At 37.0% G+C, this 15,473-nt stretch overlaps 1 protein-coding gene across 2 annotated transcripts in view; it reads left to right on the forward strand.

Annotated features, from left to right (window-relative positions):
* The window catches only part of TRIM24 (tripartite motif containing 24), a 111,630-nt gene that overhangs the window by 78,051 nt on the left and 18,106 nt on the right, over positions 1–15,473 (forward strand). The window contains exons 8-9 of one of the 2 annotated variants that reach the window (XM_039234003.1): positions 8,036–8,153; positions 11,066–11,334. In XM_039234003.1, the coding sequence (XP_039089934.1) occupies positions 8,036–8,153; positions 11,066–11,334 (387 nt within the window). The remainder of the gene's footprint in view (positions 1–8,035; positions 8,154–11,065; positions 11,335–15,473) is intronic. The other variant, XM_039234004.1, reaches the window with a different exon arrangement.

Genomic DNA, 15,473 nt, shown 5'->3' on the forward strand with positions numbered 1-15,473 from the left:
AAATACCATCAAAAACAGAAAAACGATGCAGTTACTGGAATACTTAAAATTCAGAAATGTTAGTCTATTTGTACTTAAGTGCCTTAACCTAGTTCTAATTTTAAGTGATCAGAATATTTTGGTTTTAAAAAATATCTTTAACTGCCATAGTTCAGGTATAATCTAATCTACTATTGTCCTATCTTGTTCTTTTCCACGTTTCTCTCAGTGGCAATTGAGCTTAACACTAACAATAATGATAATAGTAGATATTTCCTGATCACCTATAGTGTGTCAGGCACTAATTCTAAGTATTTTCTATATAATAGTTCACTTAAACTTAGGCATCATTTTTATAAGATAGGTATACCTATCCATCCTTTTTGTATGGATAATGAGGGCACAGAGTTAAGTAACATTCTTAAGGTCACACAGAGGTATACACCAGAATTCCATTTTGGGTACTGAGCTTAGAAGCTGTGTTGCTCTTGTTGGCGGTAGGTTGTTAACTCTGGCGGCCATAAATGGCGCTGGATATTTCAACCCCTTTGCTGTAGAGAAGTGGCTATGTGATTTGATGAACAATTGTGATAGTAGTATAGTAGTCTAGAACCTTGCTACTGGAAATCTTTTGTCGGTGCATGCTACTAATCACCTGAGGACTCTGGTTTAATAGTTTTGCAGTAGAGCTAGACTCTGTATTTCTTGCAAGCTCCCAGTAGATGCTAGTGTCACTGGTCTGCATTCTTAAAATTGCTGCCTTACCTTCACTTTATTAAAGATTTCGCAGAGGGGCACACGGGTGGCTCAGAAAGTTGAGCATCCAGCTTGTGCTCAGGTTATAAACTCGAGGTTCATGAGTTTAAGCCCTGCATTGGGCTTGCTGCTGTCAGCACAAAGCCCACCTTGGATCCTCTCTCCCCTTCCCTCTGCCCCTCCCCTGATCGCACATGCATGTACACTCTCTCGCTCTCTCTCTCTTTCTCTCTCGCTCTCTCAAAAATAAACAAACATTTAAAAAAATGGGGAGGCACCTGGGTGGCTCAGTTAAGCATCCCACTTCATCTCAGGTCATGATACCACAGTTGGGAGGTTCATGCCCCAAGTCTGGCTTTGTGCTGACAGCTCAGAGCCTGGAGCCTGCTTGGGATTCTGTGTCTCCCTTTCTCTCTAACCCTCCCCCACTTGTACTTTATCTCTCTCTCTCAGGAAATGAATAAACAGTAAAAAAATTTTTTTGTTTTAAAACCAAAAGATTACACAGAGAGTTACCCTTTGAAATCAAATTAGGACATCCAAATAGTTTTCTGTTCACCTATTCCATTTTTGGAATCAAGTAGCAAAATTTTTCTGACCATTTTGAAATAAGGAAATATACTTCTGGATAAACTTTTATAAACTAGGTTCAAATATTGAGTTGGAGACTTGTTAAAAAATTGGTTTATAACTATTTCTAAAACTATTCCTAATCATGAATTATATTCAACTCTTAGACTTATTTTTTTTCATAATATTTAAATGATACATTTTTTTCTCCAGTTCTTTCTTTCAACTGCTTTATTGGTCTTAGGAAAAATAGCTTCTAGATAGTACATATCTTTTCTATTTTCCTGGATATTTTTCTGAATGTTAAACAGAAAAAGAATAAAAATAGAAAATGAGACAATTGTCTTTTTTCAGTTATGAATATTGAATATTATTTGTATTGTGTAAGAAAGCATGTTATTCATACAGTCAGATATTTAGTCAATCTCATCTGTCTAAAAATCTCTCTAATTTTATTTTATGATTCTGTTTGCAATTATAATAAGAGGAAACAATAAAAATAGAAGGCAGGATTACTTAATTGGCACAATGATCTCTTGACATAGGAGAAAGGGAGGATGTTGTTTACATTATATAAAGGAGAAAATGGGTAGAGGAAATTATAAGAACCAGTATTACTAGATACCTGATGGACCAAATCATTTCTTTTCTGATTTTTAAAAGTCTGTGGAGCCCAACTGGGTCTTGAGGCATTACTAGTAGCAAATGTAGTTAATAAAATAATTTGCCTGTAATGCACACAGAGCTAAGGCTTATACTTGTTTGTAAACACTTATAAGGATATCCAACCTCAAAAAATTTGAAAATTACTATATTCTACAATTCTCTTCTTCATAGTTCTTATGCGTGATACATGTAGCCATGTTTACTCAGGTTATCCTTTAAACGATGGCATTCATGTGCTTAAAAAAATAAAAAGAAATGCTTTGCAGACCTAAAATGTCAAGCTTGGCTTACAATTCTTAGTTCACTTTTTGCTGTAAGAATTGTGGTCAATAAAAGACAAAATCCAATGGAATAGCAGAATCTTTTCAAAAGTCTAGTGTTATATATATTTGAAACATTTTCACAGTATTTCCTCAGGATTCTTCTGTTCAGTCAGCCTGTTAACACTGAATTTATTCTTTATTACTTAGAAGGTAGGCAAGCAATATTGACAGAAGAAAGGCCGAGAGTAAAACATTATCATTCTTTTTATTATCTGTAAATATTTCTATAATAATAGCAATTAGGACACTATTAAGTTATAAGTAGTAAAAAGGAATTCTACAGTTTCTTTTCTCCTTTTTCCCCTCCTCCCATGTATCTTCAACGACCTTCTTTATGTGTTCCTGAATGTCTCATTGCCATCTCCTTATTTCTAATCCTTGGTGCTCACAGGATATGATGCTCTCTTACCTGGGTACCGGTACCCTTTCCTGCCTCTTCTTGCTCCTGAATAATATTCTTCTTTTTAAAGACTGCCTGCTTCAGGTTAGGTTTGTTTTCCTTTCCTCTTGTCAGCCTTTCATGACCAAGACTGGATTACATTTCTCTTTCTTGTGTTTACAAACTCTTTGTGTATGCCCATCATACTATTACTGATTTTTGGCTACTGTTATATTTGCATATGTTTCTATAAATCTCATTAGACTCTATACATCTTAAAGTAGGAATTTTGTGTTACTCAGTGCTTGATACATAGGAACTCAATGGAAGATTGATGGTTAAAAAAAAAAAAAGACAGGTACCAGATAATGTATTTCTGAAGCTCTAAGCATAGACAGAAGTGCCTCTTGATTTTTATAGGACTGGAAAATCAAATACTAAATTTCTTCTTTAAGTTTATTTTAACTTCATTAGAAAGGAGACAATTTTGCTATCTTGAAAGCTGTTTTGATATCTTTCATATTTTAAAAAAAAAATTGTCTTTTGCTGTTTGAACAGTAGCTAAGCTTTCAGTGTGAAACCTGAGTTTGTTTAAGTTCAGATACCTCTGAAGGGATTAAAAAGTATGTATATTTAATGAACCATTGTCCTCTACACCAACCATGCCTTATCACTTCTTAGAAATAACTAAAACATGCGTCAGGAATTTTGACAAGGTTTACATTTTAGATGGGTAATAAAATAATTTGACAGTAAAAGTGCTCTTATATTTTACATTGAATGACAGTAAAATACATCAGGAAAAAATGTTACTTAAGGAACAGAGTTTAGCCAAGTTTGATATTCCTTTCAGACCTTGGCACAAATTAATAGTAAATAGATACTACCTATCTTAGTTGTAAATAAATTGTGTCTTCTCATCTATAGCATAGTATCTCAAGGGGGAAAAAAAAGTATATCCTGGTATTTACCTAACAGTTCCCTTTTATTAGAGCTGATTTTCTTTTAAGAAAGTATTCACATTTCTGATTTAACCATTTTATCTAAGTAAATGATAAAGAAAAGTTTATGTCACAGTGTAAATGAATCAATGTGGGAAGAACAGTACATAAAAAGCACATTTGGTCACTATTGTAGAGGTTAAGAAGGAGACATCAGCGTACGCTAGTCTGCTGGATAGAGAATTGATAGAACATGATTTCAGTGTAATCCTAGAATACCTGTTTGCAAAATAGTAATCATTTACAAAGGGAGAGATCCAGTGATTTTAAGGTGGTGAAACTGGGCAGCAAAACTGCCAGGTGATGAAGATTCATATCAGCAATCGTGGGACAGGCTGGCACCCTGAGCTCCCTGATCTGATGCGCTAGGAAGTGCACATTGTCATTTGTGTGGAGTTCCTGACATGACTGCTCTTACTAAGTCTGATCAGGAGGAACTGTACTCCCATTCAGCGTGAAGGTAATCTTACAGAATACAAGGTCTAAACTCTTTAAAGCCATCAAGGACATAAATGATAGGGAAAGGCTAAGGAACAGAAGGGACAAGGCAACTAAGTGCAACCCGAGTTCCCTGACAGCATCCCAGGGAGCGACACTGTTGGGAGAGTTGGCATTTGAATGAGCTCTTTGGGTTGGACGGCAGTGTTGTCAGACTTGCTTTCCGACTTTGGAATTTGCTCTTTATGTTAGAGGATCTTTGTTTTAAGGTGCACTCGCTGTATTATTTAGGGTGGACAGAACCTCATGTCTGCAATGTGGTGTCATAGGTTCAGAAAAAGACTAGCAGTGTGTGTGCAGAAGCAGTTGGGGGGTGCTAGTACAAATGTGTTAACACAGCAATGGTTGAGAAATGTGGGTGAAGGGTTGGTTGTGTTTTTTTTTTAAGTTTTTTTAATGTTTTTTTTGAGACCTAGACAAGAGTGCAAGTGGGGGAAGGGCGAGAGAAAGAGAGAGACACAGAAAGCAAAGCAGGCTTCAGACTGAGCTGTCAGCACAGGGCCCGACGTGGGGCCTGAACTTGGGAATGGCGAGACCATGATCTGAGCTGAAGTCAGACACTTAACCAGCTGAGCCACCCAGGTGCCCTTACAATTTAAAAATTATTTCAAAATGAATAAATTTTTGGAAATGATAAAACACGAGTATATTTACAAATGAAAGTTCTTGGAATGATTGTTTTGGTCAGCTTTGTAGGAACATCTTTTCAGGGAGAACTGTTAGAGGACACAAAAGATTAAGACAGAAGAACTTAAGGAAAGAACATTGTGTTGAGTGCTCTTACCTACATGCTGTGCCATGTATTCCACATAGTCCCAAAGTAAGTTGATGGTTTTTTACTCAGGATATATTAGAGCTGTTGAAAATAGTTTAGCAACTAAAGCAAATTATGTATTCAACAGTTAATTTACTGAATACCCGCTATGTATCAGGCAGCATTCTAAGCACTGGTAGAATGAGAACAAAGTAAAATCTTTGCCCTTAAGGAGTCACATTTAGTGGAGAGAGACAGTACCAAAATAAGTAAAATGGATATACTATTACATGGTATTAAGTGCTCTAGGGTAAATTAACTTAAGGAAGGGAGTCTGGGAATATTGGGGTGCAGGTTGTAGTTTTAGGTAAGCAAGTCTATGTAAAGAGGGTGATATTTGAGCAAATACTAAAGAGCAGTGAGGAAGCAAGCCCTACAGATGTTTGGGGGACGTCTGTTCTGGCAAAGCACACAGCAGGTGCACAGATGGAGGTGATGGTTCTTGTGATACGGACACAAGGAGGCGTGAGGGCCCGGAACAGAGTGAAGGAGCAGAAAGCAGTACGAGTACGGCCAGAGAGTGGTGCAGTCAGACCGCACATGCCTTGTGGTTCCTTATGAGGACTTTGGTTTGTGATCTGAGTGAGATGAGGAACTCCCGGAGGGAGGGCTTGAGGAGGAGGACAGAATGGGATTTGTATTTTAACAATCACTGTGGCTGTTGAGAACAGATTCTAGGTAGTTGAAGGCAAGGGAGATAGAAGGGAGACCAGTTAGAACCTCACTGCGCTATGGTGGCTTTTGCAAGGTGATGGCAGGAGAATTCATAGAGTTGATGAGGGGGCGTCTGCGTGGCTCAGTCACTTGAGCATCTGACTCGATTTCAGCTCCAGTCATTATCTCACGGTTCTTAGGTTTGAGCCCCTTATCAGGCCCTGTGCTGACAGTGTGGAGCCTGCTTGAGATTCTCTTCCTCTCTCTTTCTCTCTGCCCCGCCCCTCCTCTCTTTCCTTCTCTCAAAATAACTAAAATAACAACAACAACAACAACAATAATAATAATCGAGTTTATGGGAAAATGGGTAGGATTATCCATATCTTTTAAGGCTGGAAGCAGTAGGATTTTGCTGACAGATTGAGTGTAGGGCATGAGAAAAAGAGAGGAACCAAAGACTAAGCAGTAGGAAAAATAGTTCTGCCAGTGATGGACACGGCGAAGATTAGAGGACAGGTAGACTTGAGGAGAAAGATCACAGGCTCCCTTTTAGACAGATTAAATTTGATGTGCGTGTTAGAGAATCAGGTGGAGATGCTGAGTTACTAGTTGGAAATGTAAGTTCAAAAGAGAGATCCAGACTTGGGATACCAATTAAGAAGTCATTTAAACTATGAGCCCATATGACATCGCTGAAACTGTGGGTGTAGGAGAGACGAGCAGTTGAAAGACTGAGCCTCGGGGCTCAGTTGAAAGAGCCAGCAGCGGAGGCTTTGATGGCGCACTGGAACCCAGACCTCTTTTCAGGGGCTCCAAAAAATGGCAACTGGAAACATAAAGATAAAACCGTGAGAGCATAGTATACTGAAAGCCAAGTGAAGGAGTGGTTCCTGAAAAAGAATGGGAGGAGAGGAACAGGGGACAGTAAAAATAGATGAGTGTTTTAAGAGTTTGCTGTTAAAAAAAAAAAAAAAGGCAAGAAAATGGGGCAGTTGATGGCAAGAGGAAACGAGCCAAGAGTTTTGTTTTTAGCTGAGAAGAGTTAAACGTTTCTGTGTAGTTGGGAGTGATCCAGTAAAAGGGAAGCCTGGGTGATACAGGAGACGGAAGAGTGTTGCTTCTGTGAGTAGGAAAGAAGGGTTGGGTGCTGTGGTGCAAGTGGAGGGACTGCTCTAGGAGCATTGCAGCAGCAGGGAGCACTGATACAAGTGGTGGGAGTTTGTAGAAGGTACCAGATTGTTCCTGTTTTCTCAGTGAAATTGTAAGCAAAATCATCAGCCAAGACTGAGAAGGGGAGAGGAAGGAGGTGCTAGAGATATGAGGAGAAAAGCTGACCAGTTATTTAGGAGAGTAGGAAGTAAAGTGCCAGAAGAATGTCGTGTGCTAGCCAGTGAACCGTAGGGGCCTACCTGAGGTAAGTTGTCATGTGTTTGAAGTGATCATTCCCTTTATCAGTCCAGTTATAATCAATCCCTATATCAATCCAGGTAAACGTTGGATTTAACCAGGGTTGTTTGTTTTGTTTCATTTGGTTGAAAATGTTGAGGATAGGGAAGGAAGTATATATGATGGAATATGTGAGAAAAAGAGGTATTGAGGGTATAGGCAAGGAGATGATTATGGTGCTTGACCCTGGGTTTAAGCTGGGTAAGGATAATGGTAACATGAGATCGAAGGACATGGAAAAATTATAAGAGCAAAGGCTAATAGGGTCTCTAAGGTTTGTAGGATTGTTGGTACCTGGGCACCAGAGGAAGTGAGCTAGGAAGAAGGATCAGCTGGTTGGATTTTAAAATCATTAAGAATTATGACAAGTAACGTTGGAGATGGTGATAGTGAGCCAGGAGCTAAATTCTTCAGGGAATGAGAGAGAATGACCAAGTGTTCACTAAGGACTACAGTGTGGAAGGAGGTGGGTGGTAGTGTGATGACATGAGATTCAAAACAGGAGCAAGGGTGCCATCCCACCAGCAGGCCTAGCTGTGAGCTGTACTTCCATCTCCTGAGCAGAGGTTAATCCGTATTTTCTATAACTCATTAGCCCCTTAATCCAGATCCTGAAATCAAAGAGCAAAATGTGTTAAAGTGTATTTTACAGATATTTAGTTGGTGCTTTTCTAAATTTTATTCAAAACAACTGACTTTAACTATCACTTGAAGATACTTTTCAGTTTTGTATTCGACAGTATAGGTAACTGAATTATACCTCAAAACTTGTAACATGTTTTAGAAAGAAAACCGTGTTGTATATCCACATTTTATAACTTCTATATGATTACCTATTTTGTACTAGCATATATACCAGAGATCATTTTTTTGGTGTATTTCCTGGAACTTAATAAATTATTTGCCTGATTAAAGATACTCATGTTTAGTTGTCTCTCCTTTCTTCTAGATTACATACCGGTTACGGCACCTCCTTCGAGCAAGGTGTGATGCTTCCCCAGTGACCAATAATACCATCCAATTTCACTGTGATCCTAGTTTCTGGGCTCAAAATATTATCAATTTAGGTAGGTTATTATGTCCATTTTGTCAAAGTGCCATTTGTTTCTGGCAGCTCTTAATGATTGTGATAATGTTATCCAAAGGGTATTCCCAGACAAAGATGCATGTGGGTGTGGGTGTCGGCATGCATGCGCGCGTGCACGCACACACACACACATACTAGAGTATTACTCAGCAATCAGAAAGAATGAAATCTTGCCATTTGCAACTACATGGAGGGAACTACTAGAGGGTATTAGGCTAAGCGAAATTAATCGGTCAAAGAAAGACAAGTATCATGACTTCACTCATATGAGGACTTTAAGATACGAAACAGATGAACATAAGGGAAGGGAAGCAAAAATAATACAAAAACAGGGAGCGGGACAAAAACATAAGAGACTCTTAAATATGGAGAACAAACAGAGGGTTGCTGGAGGGTTGTGGGAGGGGGGATGGGCTAAATGGGTAAGGGGCATTAAGGAATCTACTCCTGAAATCATTGTTGCACTATATGCTAACTAACTTGGATGTAAATTTTTTAAAAAAGTAAGTGTATTCCCTTCCACCCCCATCATTACCTTGTTTTAAAGACGTGGAATGTTTGCCAGTATTTCCTAATGTGTATGTGTATATACACATACATATATATATATGACACATGCCTGAGGATAAATACACATATGTAAATAAATGGATGGTAAGAAACATCCTTTGTATTTATATTGACTCACAGGATGTCTGCACTTTCGGATTTAGAAATTCTTTTTTCCATAGAATCTTGCTTGTACTGTTAACTTTATAGGTTTATCACAATGTGGTAATAAAACTTTTGACTCAGAACTGCCATTGATAAAGAATTTTTGTTATGTGGAATGTGTTCTGTTAAAATAGTATTTCTCATACTGGTTTACTTCTTATACCCAGTCATGAAGCACCTAAGGGTTCATTTGCTTGATCTTGCTAAGGAAGACTTCTCATTTTTTATTCTGCCTTTTATGTAATAACTATATATTTTTAAACTTCCTAATTAAAGTGTAGCATCCACACAGAAAAGTGCCCCAGTTTTTAGTATTAGAGCCCACTGAATTATCACAGAGGGAGACTGTCATTTTGGTAAGATTAGGAACTCAAATAATGAAAAAAAGTCTTCACTTTTTGCCTCTTTTCTTAGTTTCTCACATGGAAACTATAGAAACAGAAATTTAAGAATTCCCTGTACATTCTTCATCAGCCACTAATATATTCTCTTTAATGACAGCTTTTTTTGGCTCATTGACTGTTTCAAAATCATCAAAGATGGTTGGTTTCTCATACCCTAGGCTAGACTCTAGGTCTAGAAAGGAAGAAATGGCTGGAGAGAGCCAGTGCTCTCCTGACATATCAAGGAAGGAAGCAGTTACACAGATCTCATCCCTAAAAAAGAAGAACAAAAAGGATGGTGATAAGTTAACCCCTGTAGCTCAGTTTTCAAGGGCACAGAGCAGTGTATTTATTGATAGGTAGTGAGCAGCTGGAATCACACATATTCTCACCTGCATTACTGAAAAGCAGCATCTTAATAAAAAGTGTGCTTATAATTAACTATCTCTTACCTCCCACTAAACCACCACAGATTGAGCTATAGAGAAGTTATGTATTACAATTATATATCTATACTAGTAGTCATATATAAAAATATATGTACTTACAAGCATATCACTTACAGTATAAACCATGTGATGTAGACATAAGTAAAGAATATATGTGTAACTGTATACATAAATGTATATAGTTTTAGGTAAGTCTGCATCAACAAAAACCAAATAAAAACAGCATCTCCTATTTGTGAAATTCCTGTAATAAGGTTAAACAATATCCTTTACAGTAAGACTTCTCGGAGCTATCATTTACAGCTGTGTAAATTATCATTTACAATGAGATTTACATTCTAAGAATGAGACAGGTTTCCCAAACTTGTTTATCCATGGCTTCTGAGAAATGTCTTCTAGAAGAGTAGAGGGAAAATATTGATCTAAGTCAACATTCAATTAATGTCTTGCTGAGTTTGCATAAGTTGCTCAATCTCTCTGAGCCTCAGATCCCTTATCTATAAAAATGACTTTAACAAGAATATACATAGACCTCCTATCACATTACCTAACATACAGTGAATATTTAATGAATGATGACCATATTTTTTAGGATGTTTATGTTTAATAAATCAGAAATTGAGTCTTTGTTGAAGAAGTCAAGCTTTGCCTTATGCTTTAATCAGACCTACTAGAGGCACCTTTCAATTCTAAAAGTGTAGTTGTAAGCCACAGTATTCTCTATCAGAGAACTGACGTGGTATGCACTGTGAAGGTATAAGGAGCCTGAGAGATTACAGATTGTTCGTTCTGAAGAATCAGAAATGCATTGTGGGATTTTTAGAGCCAATGTCAGTTTGACTTGTTTTGTTTTGATGTACAATAACAGTTCTCAAAGTATAGTGTGAAACTCGTTTGGGGGACTTTTCCCAACTACATGTCTATGTGTGGCTGGATTTTCTTCATAAATTTTAATCCAAACAGTATAATGACAGGCAATACAGTAACAAATTGGAGAGTTCAGCTCTTAGACCAGACATGTGAAGAGATTTTTAAAAACTAAAACAATGTCAATCTTCTAATTTTTTGAGGTTGTTTTTTTCATACAAATGTATTATTGTTGGCTTGTTATTTTTAAATGAGTTAGTAAGTAAAAAATGTTATCAATAGTTTCTGAAATTTCAACATTTGATAGATAGAACTCACATAAACAAAAGCTCTTTGTGGCCTTCAATTTCTAAGAGTGTAAAATGTTCCTGAGATGAAAAAGTTTCTTGGCAATTTGAAGTTCAGCAAAAATAGCCTTATGAAATAGGGTATTTCACTATCAGAAAAACTTTGGAACTTAACTTTTTCTCTTTAATTAGGTTCTTTAGTAATTGAAGATAAAGAGAGTCAGCCACAAATGCCTAAGCAGAATCCTGTCGTGGAACAGAATTCACAGCCACCAGGTGGTTTATCTTCAAACCAGTTATCCAAGTTTCCAACACAGATCAGCCTAGCTCAATTACGACTCCAGCATATGCAGCAACAGGTAATGGCTCAGAGGCAACAGGTGCAACGGAGGCCAGCACCTGTGGGTTTACCAAACCCTAGAATGCAGGGGCCCATCCAGCAACCTTCCATCTCTCATCAGGTAAATTTGGAAGCAGGCCTGTCCTAACTTAGATAATTATAGTACAATTGTATTCAACATCTCTTAAAATAACCAAGACATCTGTCATCTATGATTTACATATATGAATTTATAAAAATTTATCACATTAAGTATCCTTGATTTAGCGCCTAGTTTTTAGTCCTCAAAAAGGAATTAATGGTTTATTTGGCTGGTACTGTTTTCATCTACTCTTTGTTGTCTTCAAAGTATAAGAGAGGATAAATGACTACATTGCTAAATAACCCATGCCTATGACTGATCAGGAAATTTGTAAATTGGTAACTCATAATTCCTGTATTAGTGTTTCAGAATGACTAATACTTCACTTAACTATTCTTTGTGGGATGCAGTTTAGAAAAACTACACTGCATCTGAGAAATGAAATAGAAAAGGGTGGAGGAATGGTTCATTAGAAAACTACCTTTTTCAAACTTTATTTCTGAGCAGGTACTCCATGAAGTATTCTTATTTTTACTAGAAATGAAGTATTCCATTTACTTTTTTTTTAATGTTTTATTTATTTCTGAGAGAGAGAGAGAGAGAGAGAGACAGTGTGGGTAGGGGAGGGTCAGAGAGAGAAGGAGATACAGAATCCAAAACAGACTCCAGGCTCTGCGCTAGCTGTCAGCACAGAGCCTGATGCGGGGCTCAAAACCCAGATGCTTAACTGACTGAGCCACCCAGGCGCCCCTCCATTTACTTTTAAGTCAGTTTTTGAAGATAAAAAGTTTATGCACTCTGTTAAGTATTTTAACCATCCTGCTCAAGTTAGATCTGGGCATACTTAATAAGAGTTTACTAAGGAATATAAGGTCTAATCAGATCATACCAATTGTTATTTACAGTTATGTTTATTTATTAATGTGTACTTTTCCGATTTCTGAGAAGGATTTTAAGTGGTACACAGTAATGACACAAATGAAGTAGAACAGGGTTTAATAAGAATCAAAGTGTGCAGAACTAGGCTACAAATTCTCATTTTACTTGAGAACAAGACTTAGCTCAGTATTTTTTCCTCAACCAAACAAAATTAGAAACAGGAATAATATCCATATTATTTGGTAAAAAAGAAAAATTAGAGAAGTTAATTAGAGAAGAAACGTTTTACTGGTATTTTACTAGTACTAAGAGGAATATATAATGTGGTTCTTTATGAAAAAACAATTTTAAATGGCATAGTAGTTTTTTTGTAGCAATTTTGCCCAACATAGAATTGGCCTTCATAGGCCTCCTACTTCAACCCTGAATAAAGTTGTGGGCATATGTGGATTGTGATTTGTTAAATTGCTTCTATGAAGGCCTGAAATGATTTATTTGAGGTTTATGACTTTTTAATTTGATTAAGAAGGATTGTCAAATCCAGAAGTATATTAATATGTCTAACAATATGCTAAATTGATTATTCCTCTAGAACTTTACTTTAACCCGCGTGTTCACAGAAGTAATTAACAAAGAAATTTAGAAGTCTTTGGTGAATGTTCCTTGAGAAAAGAGTTGTATACTTTAGATACCAGCAGAGTTGAAATTTTAAGAAAATTGAGAAATAATTTTGTCATTATCTCTGCAGAGTGACATACTGCAGGTAGACTTCAAAGAGCACCAAAATATTTCTAAAGAGAAATGTGAGGAGAAGAGAGGGAAAATTACTTGAGTGCATAGTGCTAAGCATTTGCATGATTAATTCTTATCTTAAGTGGGAGATAGAAAAGTGATTTTATTTAATAGTTTATTAATGCAAAAAAGGATAAGTCCATTATTTGTGTTAATTATCTTTTCACTAAGAAGTGAGGAACTGAGGTGATGTAGATACTGTGTGGCTTGGTCACTCATTGTTATTTATATAAGTAGTAACAAACGGAAATGACCTCTGAGCCTTTATTTTGCCTACTTATCTCAGAAACTTGCATTTGATCTTATTTTTCCTCTCTAGGATTTACTGCTATGTAATCTATATAATACACAATCCCTATTATGCAACCTAATTTTCCCACTTAGAAATAAAGTAACTTTAGTTATCTTTTGGTCATTACCTCACAAACTGTTGTTTTTCTGTCTTCTCAGCCTTCATTTTTATGTGTTCTCTGTCAAATACACATTTTTCAGTCATCAATTTGTCCTCCTCCATAAACTTGCCCTCTCAGCTATATACATTGTTTTCTACCAGTTTATTTATATGTTAAGCGTAGGGGAAATATCTTTCTACGAGGAGGTGCACGTGTGCCTCTGGCTTTGTGGATATGTTCAAATCATATTCTACATCTGTCTGTAGGACCCAGGTAAATTCAAAGGGCTAGTTCTAAAAATTGCTTACATGAGAGTTCCTTATTTCTTCTTCCGAATATTAACCACATAATCTGTTTGGTTAAAGACTTGGGTGATACAGAGGTAGAATACACACTTCTGTGACTAAGCGGTACAAACTTGATCTCTGTGTATCTCTGTTCACTTAGCAATATACCGTATACTCCTTCAGACCCCAGACAGATCACAGTTTGTTGAGAGTGTGGTCACGTATGTTGTTGTATACATAACTCACAGCAGTGGTTCTTACTCCTGAGTCAGATTTACTGCTGTGGAGATGCTCTCGTTCATATGTAAACATTAATTTCCCTGAACAGTGGATGTTAGAAGGACATCTGCTATCCTTCATGGTTATGCACAGTTGGGAACTACCGACCTAGAATACAATCAAACCCTATAATAATGAAGGTACTTAGAGTGAGGATGAGGGTAACGATGATTATACGTTAGTTTGCTCAAGTGCTCAATTATTTCTCTGTTCTCTCTGTGTTTTCCTTCTGTGTCTTTCTTGTAAATTAGTTGATTCCATTTAATTAAAGTAGCACTGGTTTTGCTTTTTCTTTTATGCTCATAACTAGTTCCTAATCTTATTCTTCCAAGTTGCCTTCCCTGTCTAATACAGTCAACTATAGCAGTTGAAGAGTGGGGGTGGGGGGTGAGGAAAGCACTTCATGTCTTACCAAACTGTGAGCTCCTTGATGGCCGAGTCGACATCCATTCCCACACTGATTTCTCAGAGTACCTGACTCTGACATCAAGTGTCATTTCTTGATTGTATCAATATATAAATAGTCTGGCTGGGGCTATGAGAGTAGGACATCAAAAGGCTTCCATAAGTACCTTTATTCTCCTTAGAGACCATTGTAGGTGCTTTTCCATTTTATAAAAAATTATCTCTTAGATAAATTTAGAAGTTTTGTACTACTTACACTTTAATTGCCCAACTGCTTTTCTGTTTGTGTTTCTCTGATGTAAAACCCTTCAAGTCACAAAACTTTAAGAATTGGAAAGAATTGCTGTGGCTTCAGGCTTATGCATCTGTACAGTTCTGATATTTTCTCTAATAATTTTCTCTTCTTCACCCACAGAATTTCCCTTGGTCTTGAAACAGTATCTAAATCTGTTTTTCATTGGGTCTGCAATTGCTGGCCACTCTTGAGAGTTACTGAGGGTGAACCCAGTGCCAACTAATTTGTAAGAGGAGAAAGAGAAGCAGTTTACCCATGTAAGGAAAGTAAATTCCAAAAATGAGAGAGGAGAAGCTTAAAAAGAGGGCAGGGCTACACTAGATAGCTGTCTTTCTTCATAGGACCAAAAGTTAAGGTGCTGATATGTCAGCCTTATAAATTTCACATTGTTTGTCCCCTTGTGAATATGGAAGTTAATACTTCCCTTTTGATAAATTTTCTAATTATATAGTTTAGAGAGCCTAAAAATAAGTATTTGCTCCGCAATAAATTGCCAACCATAAGATTGGCTCACAAGGAGACTTAGAGTGGCATATAAGGTTACCTTTTTCTAGAACACAGCTCTCAAGTTCCAGGGCTAGTGTTTATGCACAAAGTAGGCTTGTCTTCTCAGCTCTTGCCCTATCTTAAAACCAACCAGTGTTGTCCTTGAAGGGTTTCCATTTGAAATCTATTTTCTTTTAGAGAAAGTCATCTTCTCAGCTGTACCTTAATGAACCCCAGCTAAACACCAGAACGCGTTTTGGTAATGATGGGGCAGACTAGATTTGGATTAAAGCTCTAGTGCTGCCTTTTACTAGCCATGTGACCTTTTTCTTTTTTTTTTTTTTTTTTTTTTTTTTTTTTTTT

The sequence above is a fragment of the Hyaena hyaena genome, unplaced genomic scaffold, assembly GCF_003009895.1.
Source record: "Hyaena hyaena isolate Hyena2069 unplaced genomic scaffold, ASM300989v1 scaffold_82, whole genome shotgun sequence".
Lineage (NCBI taxonomy): Eukaryota > Metazoa > Chordata > Mammalia > Carnivora > Hyaenidae > Hyaena > Hyaena hyaena.